The following is a 21,719-nucleotide window of genomic DNA, read 5'->3' as shown; positions in this document are numbered from 1 at the left end:
TAATCAAAAGGAAAAACTAGCTATAAAAATATAACTTCTGTTTCTATTACATGTGCATTCACATCAACAGTCCTTTTCTGTGTGGCCAAACAACGCTTTTTTGTTATCAGACAGGTGGTTTTTGCGATATCTGATTATGATAACTAACACTTTGCTATTTTACTAGTATTTACATATGGCTTGATGATTCGTCTGTGTGAAATTTATTATGACACCACATTGTAGTTCCACAGGGTAAAAGAGAATGAGACTGATGGACTGTTGTTCCCAACAGAAGGCCCAGCAACATCTTTCATGCTTAATTTATTCTTCTTTGGGACAAGCCTACCTCCATTACACACAATACCCTCTCTGGTAGAATGGGAAAATGAGGGATCTGAGCTATGCAATTATGCTTAGCCATGGAGAAATATTAGGAATTAGGAATAATGAAGTATTCTTATTAATGAAATGTTCAATATTTAGTTAATGTTCTACAATATAATGTGAAATATTGCACAAAGCGTATTTTAATATAGTTTATAACTGGAAAAGGCTACATGCACAACACATGTGCACACACACACAAAAAAAGTAATATTCTGGAAATGGAAAGGGAGGCTGACTAATCAAATAAGGTTAGGAAAAGCCACAACATTAATATAGAGCCCTGTCATTCAATAAAACCCTGGCTGTTGGACTGCTTTCTCGTTTGAACTATATCATACAGATCTCTTAGGAAGTGTTAAGTATCCTGTACAAAATCCACATTTTAAAAATTGCGACAAAATCTTTCAGCACACACCAAAGTTAAAAGAATATACCTGTGTGATGGTCACATTTTGTTTTCAATAAAATGCAAACATGTCTTTCAAGAAGAAATGAAATCAATACTGATATTTGTTTAACTGTGACAAGGCAAGAAGCAGAAGAAAGTTGCAAAAGTAAAATGAGTTTTCACTACTCTATGGTCTGCCAGATAAAATTGCTGCTTCAGTTTGTGGGTGTGTTTATGCAACCCTACACTGCCATTAGTGTTGTGACCACACATTGCCTGCCATAACAGTACATCCATATTCTGTGTGTTTATATCTAATATAGGCCAAAGAAGAGACATAAGAGGGCTTACAGATGCACGTCACAAAGACTGTGTCAACAGGTTTTGTATTACAAATATAGTAATGCAAAACAAAAATTCACCTCAAGTGATCTGACACCGAAGGCCAAATGAAATCAAAAGCAGAGACAGACTCACCCTGTACTGTGTTACTAAAATCATTGAAGGTCAAATGAAATCTAGAGCAGAAACAGACTCACTCTGTACTGCGTTGCTAAAATCATTCTTCTAATGAACAAGCAAGATACTGTCTGCTACTTACTATAAAAAGCAGGTTGAGGGGAAAAAAAAGATCAGAGGCAGAGCAGAGCATAATGAAAACTCTGTTACCAGAGAATATGTTTAGCTAGTTCAATTAGCATATGATTATTTCTATTCTGCGTCAACATAATGTTGTTTAACTAATTTTATTTCCCTCCATGAGTATGACTGAAAACACAGATGCTTGTCATGCAGCTAATCACTGAATTAATAACTGGTGAAACTAAAGTGACATATTGAGCCCATTACTGAATTGAGAAACAGAGCCCTGTAGCCTGCTGGCCAGATTTCGGAGAATAAAAAGACTTGCCATCAGTGCTGGTGAGGACAAAGATCTCAGACTGGTTCTGTTTCTTGCCACCAACAGTTTTGGGAAACCAGTGCAGGTCAATGGGGTAAATATCCTCTGGCAATTTGACAACCAGAGTGGTCTCACTGGTCAGCAGGTTCCACTTGAGGATCTGGTGGTCCTCACTGCAGGAGTACAATTCATCTGCTGTGGTCCAGCCAACACAACTCACAAGTTCCTTATGTGAGGTGTTGTTAAGGAAAGTGATCAAAGGGAGTTATCAGTGCACATTATATATTCTAATCAACTGCATGAAATGCCACAGTAGATTCTGAGAAAGGAATTAACAGATTCTAGATTTGGCACAGCTAATGTGTTAAACCAGACAACAGGAAGTAGCCACTTTCTACAATTCTATTTTTACTTCTAGTGGTGCAAACAAGGATGACTAATCGTACCAATAACAAAGTTTTGCTCGTTGTGTTACATATTAAATTTTGAGCTGTACAGAAACACAAATATAAGGCTCAATAGCTACACACATTATAAAAAAGGGATATGTTTGGGTTCCTGTAGCAGCGATGTCTTCAATCTCATGGTGGATGTTTCCTATACTGAACCCTAAAAGAACAAGAAATTGCCATTTAGTGACAGTAACTTCCATATTAAAACTCCTTACATCACACTTATGTTAAACCAACATACAAAATGAAAAACAATAGACCAAAACGATGAACCGTAACGCTACCCCGTAAACAAGGCGAGTCAGCAGTTGGTATGCTCTGTTAGCTGTAACGGTGAAAGAAACAAGCGTCTGCAGTTGCTACGGTACCTGCCACTGTTGCTAACATGAATCCTCAGATGTCCCCGGGTCTTGCCTGTGACTTGAATGCTAACGTTAACTTAGTTTTCTGGTTAAAGCAGACATCGTTCTGACGTTTCCATTTCTCCAGTAGAACAATCAGCAATGCATGCGTAGCATTTACTCCAGCAAAATATGTATGAATTGTCAATACAGTTAAAGAACATGAATATCTATCACTAATCAGCACTTTATCGCTAACGTTATCAAGGCTAGCCTTTAGTAGCCATTTAATCTGGGTCATAACAGCTTGAAAAGTCAGTTATCGCGAGACTTGCAAGTCTCACTTCCTTGAAAACGGATAGTTCAAATTATTTACAAGGTACAGTGTGACATCTATTAAATAAATATATTTGACGGGATTCATTAAAGTCAAAATACGCTGGCATCAATCGTGAATCAATCGAACAATATTTCCTGAAATGTAAACTATTCCTCTGGGCGGAACTTCGTTCTAATGTAACCAAGCAACCGTTTAAACACGTAGAAACCTTAGGCTTTGAATCTGACAATAATCTTAAATAATATATAACACTCTGAAGAAGTATTGTCGCTGTGCGCTTTTACTCTGATTACTTTTGTCATATGATTATGGTTTGTTTGGAACGAGGCGGAGTTGGCTTCGTCCCCTTTTTTGAATTTCGTGTTTTTTTTCCCTTGCCCTTTGAACGTTCCATGGTGCCTTGCGTCAGTTTGTAACGAATTTGGTTCGACAGCACAATTTAGGCGCCATTTACAAGTAGAGTTTTCAAGTAGGAGAGCGACTCGGAATGACACGGGGCTAAAATTTGTGGATTATCTTTGCCAAGTTTTGGATTATAGAATACTTTTTCGATATCGTGATTTTGGGCAGAAAGGACTACTCTTGACAGACCGTGCCTATATTGTGGAAGGTACACAGAAACATTTTAGCTGGAAGTAATGACTGGGTTCCGTCTATTTGCTGAACTGCATAACGTTTCTTCCAAATCAGACTTAACGTTAGCAACAATACGTTAACTAAAGTTTTAACATTCGCTGCGATGGAGGACGTATGGACCGACGTTAACAATATGCCGGATTGTAACGAGAGCTGATCACCTTTTGCCTTCAATGCATTTAACGCAAAAAATAGCCTTTTCGTGGACACACATGCCTAATCCTAACATGCAACTTTTCCGATTGTCAAAGCTAATGCGAGCATTAATGTTGGAGATAGTTGCTAAAATCTGGGATGCAATACATTTGTCAGTTTAACGTCAGTTGAGCAAAAGCTAAGTTCAGCACACCTTTCAATTCAGATAACGCCAACGTTGCGTATAGTTATCGTTACAGTGTTGCGTCAACGTTACAGGTCCACAACGCATTTCCTTTTGGTAGTCAAACTTAGCCTTTACGTTAGCTTTAGCTTTGGCGTGTTATTTTGCGTCAGCTAGTTAGCTACAGTAGCTAACTAAACTTTGGCATTAGCAAAGTGAAAATAGCGCAGTAACGTGGCACAGTTATAAGATACGTGTTTAGTCCATTAGTCGACAGAGTGTTACCACGTTACTGAAGACGCATGACAAATGTACATCTCGTTATAACGTTACTATTAGGCAAATGTCACCGTTAAGTTACATTCGTTCTCGGAATGTGCTTTCCAATTAGCTAGCGTGTTAGGTTGCCCCGTCTACACCTCCGCCCCCAACATAAAAAGTTAAGGGGATTAAAGTTAACTCTGTGTCAGTTTGAGACCCCGATCAGTTTACAACTCTTATCTTTGCTACCAACCAGAGAGCCTATTTTCCTGTGTTTATTCAGTGCTGACCTTATACAGGCTGGAAGCTGTAGGGAGAGAATTTAACCATTTGCATATTTACTTAATTTGCTTCCCAGCTGACGTTACATTAAACTTACTTTCCTTTTTTTTCCAAACATTGCACGGGCCATTAACCGCCCAACTTTCTGACGAGCAAATCAAATGTCCACCTTATACAGAAGGATGTAAAACCTTTCTGTCACAGGAGGAGGCCATTGATTTTTACTGTTATTTGGATTTAGTGTTAGAGAACTATCTAAATCGCTACAATCATCACGCAGATTGGCAACATGATCGCTGCTATCTCGTCTAATGCTATCAGGCCGAGAGCCCGTTCTAATAAATACGTCTATACAGGTGAAAGACTCTCATTCGTGTTGTTAGTTTATCTTTTGTTGTTTTAAAAAATAGTTACCATGTGAAAATATACCAACTAATAGATGGGCGGCAGTGAGATCTGACTGTGGTAATGATTTAAGTCTGACAACGGTAGCTGCATGTGATCGACTAAAAGTGGAGTTGGGAGATTGACAGGCACAAAAACCACTCATGGATATTCCTTTTTACCAATGACCCCTTAGATTTCAAATCATGCCATCTAAAACTGCTAAGAGCTCAACTGCCTCCGCCAAGCCAAGAGGGAAAGGGTCGCAGCCTCGGGATGACTCCGAAGACGAGCTGGATGTACCCCCCCTCAAGAAACCAACTCCAATGGCCCAAGAGGAGGCACCGCCGACAACTGGCAAGTAACAAAGGGTGTTTTGGTGTCTGTGAATCTAAATAAGTTGTGTTCACTCAATGGCGTTGCGTGTATTGCTGTATTGGTAACGTTAGTGGCCAATTGGCACAGCTGTGAAGCTTTTTTCTTCCTTAATTCTCAACGCGGAGGTAGAATGGCTGGTATATTTTTTTCTAAAGTGTCAGTCATCAGTAAACGTCTTATGATTTTTGAGATGATTTTGATATCGTCGAGGGCACTTCTTCCTCGGATCTTCTCAGCAAACGAGGTAATTTATTTCGGATAATGAAACGTTTTCTGTAGTAGACCAAAATGGTGTTTTGGCATAATTCTTATAACTTGATAATCTGTAATTTGTGTGATAATTTGAATGCGAGTCTGTAGATGCATATGGGCATTAAGTGTTGTCTGTTCTCTAGAATATGTTGTAATGCTTCACTGGGTGTCTGGCTGCAAGAATTTAATTTACAAACATCGACCCCCTTAGCTTGTTTATGCTTATGTGAGCACAATAGATTTTGGACAGGTCGTTGTTGCTTGGTGTGATGGCAACCTAATCGGTTTTACGTGATACTTTATTATCACAAAACAAGATTTTTCCCTGTCTGCGTTTGAGTGCAGTTCAGCATGAGTGAAAATGTGACGTTGGTGATCGAAATGTTCACTTAAGTTATTTATTATCGACGACATGAATGTGGCGCATCTAGTCTCACGTATCAACGCTTCTCGTGGAAAGCGTTTGTATAATAATGTGGGTTTGTTCATAAGCGGCCATGGTTTCTTTCTGTTTTTGGGTTGGCTCTTGTTTTCAGAACAAAGAAAAATAACGCCTGTCAACTTTCTCGGGAGTCGTTGTTTGACTGCTGTTGTAACTTGCTGCCTTGTGTTTTGTTTGTTTGGTTTTTTTTTTCTGCTCTTCTACCCCTCCCCCCATGCAACACTGTCCCCCACCTGAAACGACTCGCACAGAGGAATAAAAGTTGTACTTCTTTCTGTGCCACAGATCCGTCTCACGGGGAAGCTGCCGAGGCGGTTGATAATCGAAGTTTGGAGGAGATTCTCGGTAGCATCCCTCCACCCCCGCCCCCAGCAATGACCAATGAACCGGGCGCTCCTCGCCTGATGATAACACATTTAGTTAATCGCAACTTTAAATCTTATGCAGGCGAGCAGATTCTGGGGCCTTTTCACAAGGTACGACCAAATGTGGTTACAAATATCAATCCTGCGTGGGAAATACTTTGTTAATGTGTTGTGTTAAGCTCACAGATTTACCAACATTTGTACTGTTTCTCAATTTTTCTTTGTCTTTCTTTTTAATTTCATTTTATGTAGCTGTAAACATGCTGCCTGGCATGGTGGTAGACACTAAAAGTGCAAAAGTATTAATGACACTACATTATAACGTTTGTTGAAATTTTGAAAATTTTTTTCTGTTTTTTTTTTCCCACAAAGTGAAAAAAAGTCACACTCCTCCATTTTGATTTAGTGAGTGTATGGGGGTAGTGATCTATTGATGTGCAGACATTTCCTTTAAATTATGACTTTCTTTAAACTTTCTCTTTTCACCTTTTCTGCTCTCTTTATTGCTCTGTAAATATAGGGATATATTAAAATACATCTTAATTACACCCACATGGAATACACTCAGTCACAATGTGACCAAGCTGAAATGGTCACACATAGCTTCTGATGCTGTGATGTCTGCATTGTATGTTTGTGGATGGAGTATATTTTTGTCTAATTCATTCTGTGTATGTATATATTTTTTTTTATCTTTCTCTCAGCGCTTTTCGTGCATCATTGGTCCAAATGGAAGTGGGAAGTCCAATGTGATAGATTCGATGCTCTTTGTGTTTGGATACAGAGCTCAAAAGATCAGATCGAAAAAGCTCTCAGTGCTGATTCACAGCTCTGATAAACACAAAGATGTGGAAAGCTGTACTGTGGAGGTGCACTTTCAAAAGATTATTGATAAGGTATATATATCTATATCTCTGTCATATAGATGCACACTACACTCACTTTGGCCTCATTTAAATTAATCAACATGCAGTCTGAACTGAAATGGGTGACTAGAAATATTTTCTGGTGGGCAGATATTTTCCTTGAATTTTAAATAATTTTTTTCCTTAGTGCTCATGAGATAATATTGCTACGTAATTATCACACCAGTGACACAGCACAGACTCAGATCAGTCATGAAAGTTACAACTAACACCCACACATGCAATAGTCAGTTCATAATGTGCTCGAATTGATTCAGCTATTTTTGAATAATTTTTAAATCTGCCAGTTATGCACTAGTTTCTACTTACTTGATTGTACTGTGAAATGCCAATAAAATGTTTGTTTGCATTAAGATACAAATTAAATCTGTTGTGTTAGAGCCCAACCTACTTTGAAAACTGACTGTAGTTCAAAGAAATAGAGTTAAACATGTTTTTATGTTTTGTCTGCCTCAGGGGGTGTAATTTCTGCCTTGACCACTGTTAAATATATCAAAACCTCTCTGTTTGGTCAATCACTTCACACTAAATTAAAATCAAGTTGGTAAACTAATGGCATAATTATATGAAGTCTGCCAGCTTTCCAGTCTACCGTTTCTGAATCTTAAAAATATATTTAAGAGGTGGTGAACACAACTTAAATGTTCAGATTTGTTTCTAAAATTAATGTATTTTAAGGCAAATTGCCTCTCCCTTTGCACTGCATTAATTATCTAGTAATCTTATCTAACATGTTGTTTTAATTTTTGAAATGTACCATGATGGAACAGACATCAGTGTTGATATTGTTTATTTACATGTAGTGTAGCAGGCCTAGATCTCTTGTGTGCTTTTTAAACAAGTCATTTTTCTTAATGGTTTTTAATGTTGGCTGTTTTTCTCTTAACTACCCTCAGTGGATTTGTCAGTATTGTGAGTATTATCGTTTGATGTGCTCTGCTGTTTGAGTTTCTCCTGAACTGTTCTGCTCTAAGCTCCTCTGTGTCTTCTGCCCCTCCCCCCCCCTCTGAGCCAGGAAGGAGATGACTACGAAGTCATCCCCAACAGCAAGTTCTATGTTTCCAGAACTGCTAACAAAGACAATTCCTCAGCCTACTATATCAGTGGCAAGAAAGCCACATTCAAAGAAGTGGGGGCTTTGCTCCGGAGCCATGGTATTGACCTAGACCACAACAGATTTCTGATTTTACAGGTAATTATAATATTTTTTTTTTACTCACTTTCCTCTTCCACTTCTACCTCTACTTTTTTTTTCTTTTTTTTTTTTTTAAACAAAATCTTTGCTGTGACCATCCCATTCTATCAAGAGATTTGCTGCTCTTAGTTTTCTGCCCATTTCCCAGTCCTTTTTGAGACAGATGTTTCATGGCTACCTTAAAGTCATGCCTGTCTGTGGGAATAACCTGTTGCACTGGAACTGGAAAGGAGAGGATGTGTCCTCTGCCAGCCCCTTAGACTGCTATAGCAGCGCATCATGGTTTGAAACAATGTGGAAAAGGTGCGAACCATTATTTGCTGCTTTAGAATTTTAAGGAAAAAATGCAGTTTTATCCCTACATGGACCTGGACACGAGTGGCTGTAGTTGACTAAGTAACTTGTATGCTGGTTTGATTTTAGAAATCTTTGATGGGGTTGAGCTACCAGTGGGGACAGGTTGGACCTCCCTTCCCCTCCCTTTCCCATATACCTGCCACGCTTTAGCAGCACGTAAATATTGGCGTGTGAGAATAGACCCCAACCCCAATATTAGCAGTGCTGCTTCAGTGTGGCTGGATCAAACACCCTCCATTACCATGATTTTAATATTGGTTCAACATTTTGTTTATTTTTTTTGCCTCTGCTGTAAATGTAATGCAGTCTTGTATATTTTTGAAATGTATTTCTGGTAGACTCATTTTATTCAAATTTTTTTTGTTCACCATTGTGTTGCACTGAGTTTGCTCACTAGTTACACTCCTACCCCTTCTGATTGTATTGCATGTGTGATCTGATTGAGGCTTATGCAGTGATGTCAGAGTAGAACAAAATCATACATTAAAGCCTTGTTTCAATTTTTTATATTTTATTATGTTTAATTATTTTTTATTTATTTATTTTTTTTAGTTTGTGGCAATTTCAGGTGAACAGTTTTCTACCCTTCACTGTGGTTTTGTGGTTAGCTGGTGTCCTGCTTGACTTTTTTCTTCTTCTTTTTTTTTTCTCTCTCTCTCTTCTCCCCCTCAATTTTATTTTTTGCGAGTGTGTATGTGTATGTGCAAAAGTCCATTGTCACTCTCTCTGGATGATTTTCAGCTCTCTGTCCATGACATGGTGCATGACTATGGGAAGAGGCATGAGCTTGTTCTCCAAGGTCACTTTTCCAGGCCTCTGGCTAAGGAGAGGCTGTCTATTTTGTACACGAGTCAGAGTAGATGGTGATGTGGGGACCCCCCTCCTCCAGCCCCTCTTTCCACCTACATAAAGATGAAACAAAATTTGAGATTTAGTTTTTACTATGTCTGGATTAAATTTGTGTTTAACTTGAAATTAATTATGTGCCTGCATTGTTATTCTAGTCCAGCTTTGCTCAAAAATAAAATAAGATAAAAATGTTGAGATAACTATAATCACTCTGAAGCATTGTCCCTAACTTGGGTTTATACATGGACAGTACTTGGAAATTCAATGGAGGTGTAGTGACAAACAAGTCAAAATCTTTATGCTATCAAAATTTTTTGTCTAAAAATTAAATGTGCTATTAATAATAATTCAGAGTTATCTGTTGGTGGAATGGTGAGGTGATAATGTGTTTTTACCACATTAATGCTCGGTGATCTGAGGCGAGTTTAACTTTTCTGTGATATTACTGTTCACACTACACTTCAACACTATTTGTGTCAGATGGAATCATATTCATTATTTTTTGAAAGAATATTTCAGTATTTTAATTTTATGGTCTGTTTTGAATTGATATGACTGTAATACTGGGGATTAGTTTTGTTTTGTTCTCAAGTGGAGCATCTAGAAAATAATTTTGGATACACTGTATACATATCAAGGCAAGTTGTGTGAGTATCAGACCAGCATTATTATTAGGTCTATTCACCACATTCCTTATTACTGGGTGTTGTGGGCATTTTCTTTATTTTATTATTACAAATTGCAAGAGTTGTTGTTCTATTAGAACTCTGAGCATCAGTTTTTTTTCCATGAATGACTGCTTGCATGTCTTTGTGCATGTGTTGTTGTGGACTGTATATAGGGGGAGGTGGAGCAGATTGCCATGATGAAGCCTAAAGGTCAGACAGAACACGATGAGGGTATGCTGGAATACCTGGAGGACATTATAGGCTCCTGTCGCCTCAAGGAGCCCATCCAAACCCTCTCCCGCCGCATTGAACTACTCAATGAGCAGAGGGGAGAGAAGGTGACATACACTTGTACACTATCTGCACACACACTCATAAGCTAACCAGCTTTCCTTCCTGTGTTCTGACTTCATTTGCTGCAATATTTATACAGTAGCGAGGACAGTTTGAAGACATGCTCTTTTGTGTGTCCACAAATCTGAGATGAAAATAATACTTTATACTTTTTTTTTTTTTTTTTTTAAACTGTAGTACATTGGTAATAAGATAAAGGCGTGATCAGAAACAAATGAATACTTTAATAGTTTTTTTTAAATCGCATTTCTACATAAAATCCAAATGATAGAGACACTGAAAAATATATCTTTTGAACATGGCACTAATGCATATGATTTATGTGGAAGAATTTTATTGACGTTGTGTCAACTGATAATAAGTAGTGCAATATGTTCACTCCTCTAGCTAAACCGAGTGAAACTAGTGGAAAAGGAGAAGAATGCTTTGGAAGGAGAAAAGAACAAAGCTGTGGAGTTCCTCACCCTGGAGAATGACATCTTCAAACTCAAGAGTCAGCTGTGCCAGTATTATGTGTGAGTGCACCAGCACCATTTTTGAGCACACATTAAAGAGTAACATAATCTCATTAAAATTTCCATGTAGGCCCTATGGTAGTATAGGGAATAAAAGGAAAATTGTAGATTTTATTTTGAAACTTTCACAGTGGCCACGTGACACTCCTGGTGTTAGAACCCATTTTTTTTCTTTTTTTTTTCTTGTGTGTGTGTAAATGATCAAGTTTTACATCTTAGTTTTTTTTTCCCCCTGATATCCCTTTGTCATTAGTCATGATCTGCAGAAGCGTGTGGTGGATAAAGAGCAGGAAAAGCAGAAGATCTTGGAGGACACCAAGGAGCTCACTGAGAAAAATGCAAAGATATCACAAGAGACCGAGAAAATGAACCAAGAGCTCAAAAATGTGGAGAAGTAAGGCATTTTCTCCTCTCCCCTTCTATTAACCAATTTAACATGCTCAGAAGGTCACTAACATTTCTACTAATTCAGTCATTTTGTGGTTGTTGTGAAGGCCTCTTTCCCTGAATATTTTTGTTTAGAGTCAAAATTCCAGTTCAGGTCTGGAAGAGTATAGAAATAACAGTAATTTGTGTGTCATAAAATATGATTGTTCCACAAATGGTTGCAAAAAGTTGTTCCCTTGCAAGCAAAAAAAAAAAAAAAATAAAAAATAAATAAAAAGAAAAGGTGACTTTGATCTCAATACCACAATTTCATTCATTTTAAACTTTGGTGACGATAGTCTCTTTTTGACTGCCAAAACTTGTAAATGTGTTAGAACTGAAAACTGGATGGGCTTCACTATGAACATTTTCATGAGTCATGTCTTAGAAACTGAGCATGTTATTGTTTTGAGTGTTTATTTATTTTCTGATTCTTATAGTATATGTAATATTTTAGGCGATTTTGTATTTTATTTTATTTTTTTCTCTCCCTGTGATTCATTTGAGGGTATCCATTAAAAATGCTGTTTCTCCACTAGGAAACAAAATAAGCTGAACAAGTACATTGAGACCCAGAAGGAGAAGTTCACCCAGCTGGATCTGCAGGACGTTGAAGTGCGTGAGAAGATTAAACACTCCAAGAGCAAGACCAAGAAACTGCAGAAGCAGTTGGAAAAGGACAAAGAAAAGGTGTGTTGGCCTTTAAACTGTGGTCCACTATTACTTCTAGTTCAATGACTTCATTTAACTTGGTATTACTGTTTGCTGCTCTGTATTTATGAATATTTCACTCTGACAGTGCCATAGTGGGCATTCTAAAAGTGTTCAGAGGCAGACAGGCATATAATCTGTCAGGAGAGTATAATTGTAGCTATTTTTTCATATTTTACAGTCCATTAACAAATACAGAGGTTGCACTAAGTCAAGACAAGCTAGCACCAGTAGTGTGACACTCCAGTGTTACTGTATTTATTTTGTCCCGTGGCCAAGAAAGAAACATGGGCACTAAGGGTACAATTTCCGTTGCTTATAGAAAACACAAGGGGCTGTTGTTTTGAGGCCCAGAGAAAAAGAAATTTGTCAAGGTTTTACAGAAACTTGCATGTAAGTGATAAATGAATAGCAGAATTGTTTTTTGCCCAGAGCATCCATCATGTCACACTTATATGTTTATAAACACAACAGCTTACTGTTTTGTTTATCACTTTCTTTTTCTTTTTTTTTTTTTAAACTGTGGTTCATTTTATGTTGCCTACCTTTAATTTCAGTATATGAGGGGTTTTTTTCTATAATAAACATGGATTCTACAGTCATAAATTGCCTGGAAATACAAAATTTGAATAGATTTCTAGTCTGGATTTTCTTTGTTTTTCATTCTTTTAGGTTTAAAGATAATGTAAATTTTTGTAGAAATATTATTGCTAGTGTAGCATTTAGCAATAAAAGAAAACTGTCTGCTTGCCGAGTTTTTGCCTCTAGAGAGAGATAACTGATATCATTCTGCATGACTGTAGCCACACAAAGCAAACCCGAAGTACAGGGAAATTGGCTTTTGTACAATAAATGTGAATACTGCTACTTACGTGTGACTGAAAAATTATATGTATTATATAAGCGTGTAGGGACCTTGCTTAAATTTTTCTGATATTTTTTTTTCTTAGCATTGCTTCAGAGAAATCCCTGTATATATTTTACATTAATTGACATCATCCATAGAAAAAAAAAATTAAACCTGTATAGGCTAAATCATTTTTCATAAGGCTTTCTGCCCTGAAGTAGCCACTAGGGGGCTGTGAAGTAACATGCAAGTCCATTATCAGCGTGTGCCTATTGATAGCCCACTCATGTTCTGTTTCACCATTAATGATGTTCCTGTCACTTAGACTGATATTTCTGTAACTTGTGCACTTACTGAAAAACTTTTTCACACAAACCTACAGTTCATGGTTCTCTGGTAACTGTAGGTAGAGCTTCTCATCTCCCTCTTTGCTCTAAAGTCCTGTCTGCTCCACCTACAATGGCTGTGCTCTGGAAACGTCTTGGTCAGAGGCAGGCAGACCTCGGGGGAGCAGTGTTCTGCTGTGTGGTAGTCAACTATGGCCTGGCTTGTGTAACACTCCCAGCAGCCACATTCACATTTCACCCGCAGTTAACCCTACAAAACATAGGCCGTACACATACACACACACACACCACTGTTTCACCCCTGCCAAGCAGCAGATTGTTGTGCCAGTCTTAACCAGGACTTGCTCAGTCCTGAATGTGTGTTTATAGTTGATTACAGTTGTGAGTTTTGGCCTGCTTCTGTGTGTGTAGCACAGTTGCTTGTAACTGGCAAGGGCACAAAACATATTCATTTCATTTACTTAACACCTCTTGTCTCTTAATGTCTTCAGTAATCCCTTTATCTCATCATCTAATTTAAGAGGCATTGGGCTATTATACCCTGTGGTTAGTTGAAGTGTGTATTGATGTTTTGTGTCCTCAAGTTCAATCTAGACATGTGTACCCGCTGTCGCTTAGAATCCAGAGCCGGACACTTTTTAAACGTCCTTCTGTCTGACTCATCTTTCAGCTGGAGGAAGTGCGTGGTGTACCAGCCAGCAGTGAAAAGGCCATCTCTGAGGCAACAGTTCGCAAGGAAGAGCTGGAGAAGCAGAAGGTGAAAGAAGAGGAAAAACTGAAGGAGGTGATGGAGAGTTTGAAAGAAGAGACCAGCGGCTTGCAACAGGACAAAGAGGTGTGTGTGCATCTTGGTTTTTGTTTTTGTTTGTTTTGTTTTTTGTTTAACTTGTAAACATCTTGCATTGTTTGTGTAAAATCTTGTCTTCTAATCTTTCCCTCCAGACCAAAGAGAAAGAGCTGATGGAGCTCAGTAAGGCTGTAAATGAGACCCGGTCTCGTATGGACTTGGCTCAGTCGGAGCTCGACATCTACCTTAGTCGCCACAACACAGCTGTGACGCAGCTCAACACGGCCAAGCAGACACTTCAGACAACCTCTGACACACTCCGTGAGCGCCGTGTCGCCATCAAAGATCTCCAAGTCAAAATACCCCAGAAAGAACAGGAGCTCAAGAAGGTACAGGCAGCATCAGCCTAGTTGTTCAGGCAGCGTTTATATGGGACATTTTACATCTTTACAAATCAGTAACTTGTGTTGAAACCGCTGAACATCCAGCAGTACTGTGATATTTCTGCACATTGGATGGCATCACGTGTGTGTGAGCTTCTCATACATCGCTCCGCTCTGTCTCTCTGCAGGATGAGGAAGAGCTGGGGCAGCTGATGAAGATGGACAACGAGACTAGGGAAGTGGTGAGGGAAATGAGGCAGAAGGTAGACGAAGCCAAAAGCTCTCTATCCTCCAACCGCAGTCGAGGAAAGGTCCTGGATGCCCTCATGCAGCAGAAGAAGAGTGGCAAAATCCGTGGCATCTTTGGAAGATTGGTAAAACATTGTTTTAACATTAATAACATTAATGTACATGGTTACACAACAACAGTTAACGGCCATGTAGCAATGGTGTGCATAATTAATTCTCTCATTATTGCTTTATTAACATCAACTCCACCTCTCCAAGTGATGTTATTTGACTTTTAAGTGTTCAGTTTCTGGAATGAAGAGCAGAGGTCTATAGAAATTGTATTATAGTTTATTTTGTGCTTGTAGGGAGACCTTGGAGCCATAGATGAGAAATATGATGTGGCCATTTCCTCTAGTTGTGGGGCTCTGGACAACATCGTGGTGGACACCATTGACACAGCTCAGAAATGTGTCACCTTCCTCAAAGAACAGAACATCGGCGTCGCCACATTCATTGGTCTTGACAAGGTGAAGATTGTTCCGCTTCAGTCCCTCAATTGAGAGGGTTTGTTCTGTTGGTTCGGTTGTGGTTTTGACCTCAAATTGTCTGTTATTGTTTACCGCTGGGATTTCTGGATAAAGACGTACAGTCACATGTATTAATCTTGTGTTGAGCTATTCATATTTTCTCAGTTAAAACAGCTGGTGTCCTTATCTTGCTGCTCCTTCTCATTCCTCAGATGAAGGTGTGGGAGAAGAACATGGCTCCCATTCGCACTCCAGAGGATAGCCCTCGTCTCTTTGACATGGTGCGAGTGAAAGATGAGAGTGTGCGACCAGCTTTCTACTTTGCCCTAAGGGACACCCTGGTGGCCCAGGACATGGAGCAAGCCACAAGGATGGCCTTCCAGAAGGACAAGCGCTGGAGAGTGGTCACTTTAAAGGGACAGATAATTGAGATGGCTGGTGGGTGGTCTACTTTTTCTGTCACAGCATTACCTGACATTTTTTTTTGTTTTATGTTTTTTTTTCTCTGGCTTCTGGGTTTTTCTTAGTGAATAATCTTACATACCTTTTGGTTTGCGATCTTTTTTCCCCTCAACTTTTCTTTACAGGAACCATGACTGGAGGAGGAAGAGTATTGAAAGGCAGGATGGGCTCCTCTATTGGCACTGAGTTTTCCCAGGAGGAGGTGAGTGCAAAATATGCTTTGGGGTTGTGGTTATCAGATGACTTGGAGTAGAACATTTTTCCTAACTGCTCTGAAATTCAATGCAATACATGGTGCTGCTGGAAATTATTTTTTTTTTCTTGATAAGATAAAGTTTTAGATAAAATACTTGACTTAAAGTAGCTGTTTAGTCCAGGGTAATGGCTACATTGTCTCAAAAGGTTCAAATGCACAACATATGTGATCCTCTATACTTAATCAGTATGGCGCATAGATGCAGTTGGACCATGAGAACACATTTGCATCTTTCTTAATCTAACAGTAATAAATGTGCACTCACATTTAATCGGATTCCTTTTAAATGAGTACATAGGAATACTGTCTAAGCACCACAACATCTAAAAAGATCAATAAAATTTAATATTTTATCAGTTTGTATAAATTATTGTTGTGAGGTGTGACGTTGAGGCCGTCAGGTGTGTGATCTCATGGAGGTTATGTTCAACCATTACCTGCTTTAATACAGTTTTTTTTTATGTATTTAATTTGTAAATATGTATTTTTTTAGTGCACGAGACATGATCATTTTAACGTATTTTCTGCAGCTCGACCGCATGGAGAGCAAACTGCATGAGAAAGTGTCGAAGCTGCAGGGCTGCCAAGAAAGAAAACTGCAGCTAGAGGAGAACATCCAGCGCCTTCAGCCGCAGCTCCGAGACATGAAGAACACCCTGGAGAAATACACCAACAGCATGACTGTACAGCAAATACACCTTCTTCCTGTTCATTTACTGTGTTTCTGTCTCATCCATTTGGCTGTACTTATGCTCCAAATAATGACCTCTGTTATTCAAAGCCAACCATAAAATGTGAGGCTATGAAGTGATAAAAACATTTCACTGTTTGTCAGCCTGTGTGACCGAGTATTTTACCTCCTTTCCTTCTCTCAGAGTCTTGCTGACCAGGAGGCTCACTTGAAACTTCAGATCAAGGAACTCGAGGCCAATGTGCTGGCTGCAGCCCCAGACAAGGCCAAACAGAAACAGATGGAGAAGAGCCTGGAGGCGTTCAAGAAAGGTACAGTCCTCCTGGAAACTGTGAGGAGAAATAATGTTAATTGTTAAATGTTATTTAGTTATTGTTCAGTCTCTTATTATATTGTGCTGTAAGTAGTAGAAATAAATGAATAACACTCCACTTAATGTCAAAACGTTCAGATAAAGTTATTGTTTTTATTTCCATTGTCTAAATGAATTTAATCTTTTGTCATGAATATTGCCCTTCAGTTTTATTTATTCTCCTTGTTCAGTGCTCCCATAATCCTTTTCTTCCTGTGTCAGATTATGATGCGGCTTCCAGTAAGGCTGGGAAGGTGGAAAATGAGGTGAAAAGGCTCCACAACCTGATTGTAGACATCAACAGTCACAAGCTAAAGGCTCAGCAGGACAAGCTCGACAAAATCAACAAGGAGCTGGATGACTGCTCGTCCACCATAACCAAGGCTCAGGTGGCCATAAAGACGGCTGACCGGTGAGGAAATAATCCGCGTTTAAGCTCTGCAATTACGTGTTTGCATTGTTCTCACACTTAGTTTTAAGTCAAAAGGATTAGCTTTTTGTCTGTTAATGATGACATTTGATATAAAGTCAGGAATGCTGAGCCGGGTGTAGCAGCTGAGTTTGTTGGTTGTCTTTGGTTTTTCGAGTTAGGCAGTGTAGTAGTGGTGGCAGCAACCAACATGGGCATCTAGCTGCAATGTTTGAATTGATTGTGTTGGCCCGTGGCAGTCGGCACTGTGGTTCACGCCGAATGCGGTGAGAATTTCTGTTCGTACCAAAGAAGTCACGTTACAAAATGGTGTTGTTATCAGCAGACTCCACAATATTCTTGTATGTAGCTCTGAGATAACCTTTGTGTTTTACTTTCAGCAGTAAAGTCATATCCGACATGCATACATTTTGGTCCGCTTGGCTTGTGACTCAAAAAGCTAATTTCAGTCACTGCTCTGTGCTGTGTGGAATCTGTCCGAGTAATACGGTTAAGAGTACAGTAATAGCAGCCGCGCAGCTGTCATACTGATGCTTTAGTCACTCAGAAGCAGTTTATATTGAAATATTTTACATGAAATGTATGTTGCTGTTTGTGCTTCACATTATGCTGATTCAAAATTTAGGTCATATCAGCCAACCGCAGTCAGAACATCTCATCTCATACGTGTTGGCATTTATTTAGCTTTCTGTTTAAGATATGTCATATTAATATGAGCGGGTGTCTCAGTGCAGCGGTGTGAGGATTACTGTTGGCTTCATTTAGCAAGTTGTGTTTATTAGCCACGTCAAATCACTGCTTTACCCCTCATATAGTCCACTGACAACAGAAACAGAAAAACGTGTCAGTTAGAACACCTGGGATGTGCATGAAATGTGGTGCAAGTGTTAATAAATGGATGGATGAGACAAATCAGTTTTGATGATTACTGTAATAAATTTTTGTTTACAGTGGAAAACTTTTAGACAATAAACTGAAGTCAATAGTCTGTGTGGGGGGAGCTGGTTTGACAGAAAAATGACTAGCAGTTCATTAGTCCATCACTTGCAGATGAAAACCCCACTTTTAGAGGTATTTTGACTGTAAATTGTCCCCAGAAGGATTACTGTGATTTCGTTGAAGGTTTTCATGAGATTTAATGGGAGTTTAAATATTCACTGCTGAGTTATAACAATATGTGATGATCTTACATCAATCTCATCTTTTAGTATTTTTTTGAAAACATCTAATTTTTTGTACTTTTCACTGGCTGTAATATTACAGTAGTGACTTTAACTCTTATGTACTGTACTGTGTTAGATTTCAAGTTTTTTTCTATCCTTTTGTGATACCTATTGAGCCTGTTTTTTTTTTTATAGGGTTCACTAAATTTACAAGTTACAGCTTGTAATGGCTTACTTGTTCTGGACAAAATATTAATTTGAGCTTAATACTTATTATTTTTTTTTGAGATCCTAATCTACACAACTATTAGTCAACAAAACTGTCAACTACGGCTGTCCCCCTCCCCCACAGCAACCTGAAGAAGTGTGAGGAGAGTGTGACTCGTGTGCAGGGTGAGCTGGAGGAGAACGAGAAAACGATGGCTGAGCTCACAGAACAACTGAAGAAGCTGGAAGACGAGGCTGGAGAGATCATGAAGGCCTGTCAGGAGGCTGAGGTTTGCACTCTTTCTTCACATCATGTTTAAGGCTCATAGTTCCAAGAGGACAGTTTATCATAAACCTGGTCCTGTCGCAGTGTGTGCATATTTAGCTCTATGCATCTTGGAATTTCAAGAAGGACGTCTGCTGACTACATGTCCCACAAAGGAATGAAAAATGCCAATTTCTACCCTTTTTAAAAATGACCGATAAATTCCAAAACACCTTTTTACTTCTTCACAGAATATTTCAACAGTGTTGCTTTGGGGAAGCGATTTCTGTAAGTTTAGGGGGTATGTGACAGTTTAGAAGGTTTAGTAGAAGTAGTTTTGTAAAGTTAAAAAAAAAAAAAATGTCTCTCATCATTGTGGCTGTGAACAATCACTAGATCCAAATGAATTCCAAGTAAACCCTGAAATAAGCCGATGTCCTCTGTTTTCTTCCCCCCCCCTCCCGTTTCCCTTGTCCTGTAGGCCGCACTTCCTGAGGTGCAGGAGCAGCATCAGGGGGTGCTGAAGGAGATAAAGATCCTGCAGCAGCAGGAGCACGCGCTGCAGGAGGAGTCGCTCAGTGTCCGGCTCCGCATCGAGCAGATAGAGACCACCATCACTGAACACAACAACAAGATCAAACACTGGCAGAAAGAGGTGGGTGAGGAAGTGTGTGTGTTTGTGTGTGTTTTATTACTGTGGTTTGATTTTTTTTGTGCCTCTGACAGTGAGTTCAGTTGGTGATAATAACATTATACTCCACAAACTATTTACATGCTGCTGTGGTAACAGTCATGAGCTCTAAATTTGGCCTTTTTTTTATTTAACAATAATACAGTAAAGAAAATCCACTACTGATGATGTTGTTTTGGGCTGATTGGACTCTGGTTTCATTTTGCTCAGTTCTAATTTAACTTGTGCTGATTCGTCCACTGGGTTTGCATCAGCTGTTGTAGGTGTCCTGTTTCTTGTGGAGGATTGTATTACCTGTATTTTCCCTAATTACTTTTAAAGCACTTTGTCAGTTTCAGATGTCAATATTCTTAAGTATTTTAATGATAAAATGCCCCGAGATTTCAGAGTGGTTATGAATGTTTTGTTTAAGCATAAATTATTTCTGTTTTGGTCCGTCAGGCCACAAAGCTGTCCCTTCACACCATTGAAGACAAGCCGGCAGAGGAACTTCCTGTTCTTACTTCTGCTGAACTTGAAGAAATCTCGGATCCCAACGTCATCATCAACAAGATGATCACATTAGAGACTCGCTGTGCTCAGATGAAACCCAACCTTGGGGCCATTGCTGAGTATAAGAAGAAGGTACGCACGGATATAAACGGGGACGCTTCCATCTAACACGAACAGATCCGCAAATTGTGTCATTGCTGAATCTGACGCTGGTGTTCAACTGACGCTGTGCGGATGTGTGTGTTTTCAGGAAGAGCTGTACCTGCAGCGCGTGGCTCAGCTGGATGACATCACCACAGAGAGGGACAAATTCAAACGCGGCTACGAGGACCTGCGCAAACAGCGCCTCAACGAGTTCATGACCGGATTCAACATGATCACAAACAAGCTGAAGGAAAACTACCAGATGCTGACGCTGGGCGGCGATGCAGAGTTGGAGCTCGTGGACAGTTTGGACCCTTTCTCCGAAGGCATCATGTTCAGGTAAGAGCGCACGCCAGGTCAAGGACCACAGACATATATTTTTCCGGTTCAATAAATCCTGTCCTTTTGCCAGAGCTGTGATTTTATTTATTTATTTATTTATTTTTTTCTGTTCGCTCCCTCTAGTGTGCGTCCTCCAAAGAAGAGCTGGAAAAAGATCTTTAACCTGTCAGGAGGAGAAAAGACCCTCAGCTCCTTGGCTCTAGTGTTTGCCCTGCACCACTACAAACCCACGCCGCTCTACTTCATGGACGAGATAGATGCCGCTCTGGATTTCAAGAACGTCTCAATTGTCGCCTGTTACATTTATGTGAGTATGAGCTTAGCTGTTGGATGATGAGATAAGCTGCGTGGTTAAGTGTTTTTAAATTATGCTGTCAGGATCTCTCAAGGTCAGACTTTTAGTAGCTAGACAGTGTCGTGTTATGAAGAGCCTCCTTACTGACATACATCTGCTTGATTTGAATAAGGCAGTGAGTCCGGGGTGCTGTTGGAATGACACGATCCAACTGAATTTTATCAGCCCGTTCATTTTAAAATCTAATCAGCGGAGGTATATATTAAACTCAACTGAATCTCATGCTCTACTCAAGTTTTTTTTTTTCTTCTCTTTTCCCCTGTCGTCCTTGTGCAGGAACAAACAAAGAACGCTCAGTTTATCATCATCTCTCTGAGGAACAACATGTTCGAGATTGCTGACCGCCTCATCGGCATCTACAAAACTCACAACACCACCAAGAGTGTGGGAATCAACCCCAAGACCATTGTGTTTAAAGAGCACGAAGCGATCACTGCTTAAACCTTAAGAATCTCTGCTAAACTCTGCTGTTAAACACCATGTAAATATTTTTTTATATACATCTTTCTTTTTTTTTAATCTTTTCCTTTATAATTGAAATGCTGCTATTCTTCATTTCTGTCTGAAACAATAAATGTTTTCCTGTATGACTTTTCGCTCAGTGCACATTCACTTGCATATAAACACAACCATAAC

At 39.3% G+C, this 21,719-nt stretch overlaps 2 protein-coding genes across 6 annotated transcripts in view; one reads left to right on the top strand and one right to left on the bottom strand.

Moving 5' to 3' along the window:
- ift80 (intraflagellar transport 80 homolog (Chlamydomonas)) overlaps positions 1–3,025 on the bottom strand; it is a 34,718-nt gene extending 31,693 nt beyond the window's left edge. The window contains exons 1-3 of one of the 4 annotated variants that reach the window (XM_046389266.1): positions 2,479–3,025; positions 2,207–2,267; positions 1,668–1,889 (exon numbers count right to left, since the gene is read on the bottom strand). In XM_046389266.1, coding sequence (XP_046245222.1) covers positions 1,668–1,889; positions 2,207–2,243 — 259 coding nt within the window. In that variant the 5' untranslated portion in view covers positions 2,244–2,267; positions 2,479–3,025. The other 3 variants (XM_046389261.1, XM_046389262.1, XM_046389263.1) reach the window with 3 other exon arrangements.
- Positions 3,026–3,199: 174 nt separating this feature from the next.
- On the top strand, positions 3,200–21,673 carry smc4 (structural maintenance of chromosomes 4). Of its 2 annotated transcripts, XM_046389259.1 has the most exons (24): positions 3,200–3,401; positions 4,870–5,030; positions 6,031–6,221; positions 6,815–7,006; positions 8,052–8,228; positions 10,279–10,443; positions 10,847–10,974; positions 11,228–11,368; positions 11,940–12,090; positions 13,976–14,140; positions 14,248–14,481; positions 14,664–14,849; positions 15,072–15,233; positions 15,446–15,671; positions 15,821–15,897; positions 16,482–16,634; positions 16,827–16,953; positions 17,217–17,406; positions 18,940–19,084; positions 19,541–19,714; positions 20,192–20,374; positions 20,493–20,725; positions 20,852–21,035; positions 21,360–21,673. In XM_046389259.1, the coding sequence occupies exons 2-24, from the start codon at positions 4,880–4,882 to the stop codon at positions 21,522–21,524; spliced, it is 3,900 nt and encodes a 1,299-aa protein (XP_046245215.1). In that variant the 5' UTR covers positions 3,200–3,401; positions 4,870–4,879; the 3' UTR covers positions 21,525–21,673. The 2 variants fall into 2 exon arrangements, with proteins under 2 accessions (XP_046245215.1, XP_046245216.1); XM_046389260.1 differs by lacking the exons at positions 3,200–3,401; positions 4,870–5,030 and adding an exon at positions 5,078–5,295.
- The last annotated feature ends 46 nt before the right edge of the window (positions 21,674–21,719 follow it).

Source organism: Scatophagus argus, chromosome 5 (assembly GCF_020382885.2).
Source record: "Scatophagus argus isolate fScaArg1 chromosome 5, fScaArg1.pri, whole genome shotgun sequence".
NCBI lineage: Eukaryota > Metazoa > Chordata > Actinopteri > Scatophagidae > Scatophagus > Scatophagus argus.
The sequence above is the reverse complement of the archived record's forward strand: the minus strand, read 5'-3'. Positions and strand labels throughout refer to the sequence as shown.

Excerpts from the sequence above, each read along its gene's own strand:
- smc4 (XM_046389259.1), top strand. The coding sequence starts at position 4,880 with ATGCCATCTAAAACTGCTAAGAGCTCAACTGCCTCCGCCAAGCCAAGA. Across the intron at positions 12,091-13,975 it reads TGGAAAAGGACAAAGAAAAG|CTGGAGGAAGTGCGTGGTGT; the intron begins GTGTGTTGGCCT and ends CTCATCTTTCAG. Across the intron at positions 15,234-15,445 it reads CATTCATTGGTCTTGACAAG|ATGAAGGTGTGGGAGAAGAA; the intron begins GTGAAGATTGTT and ends CTCATTCCTCAG.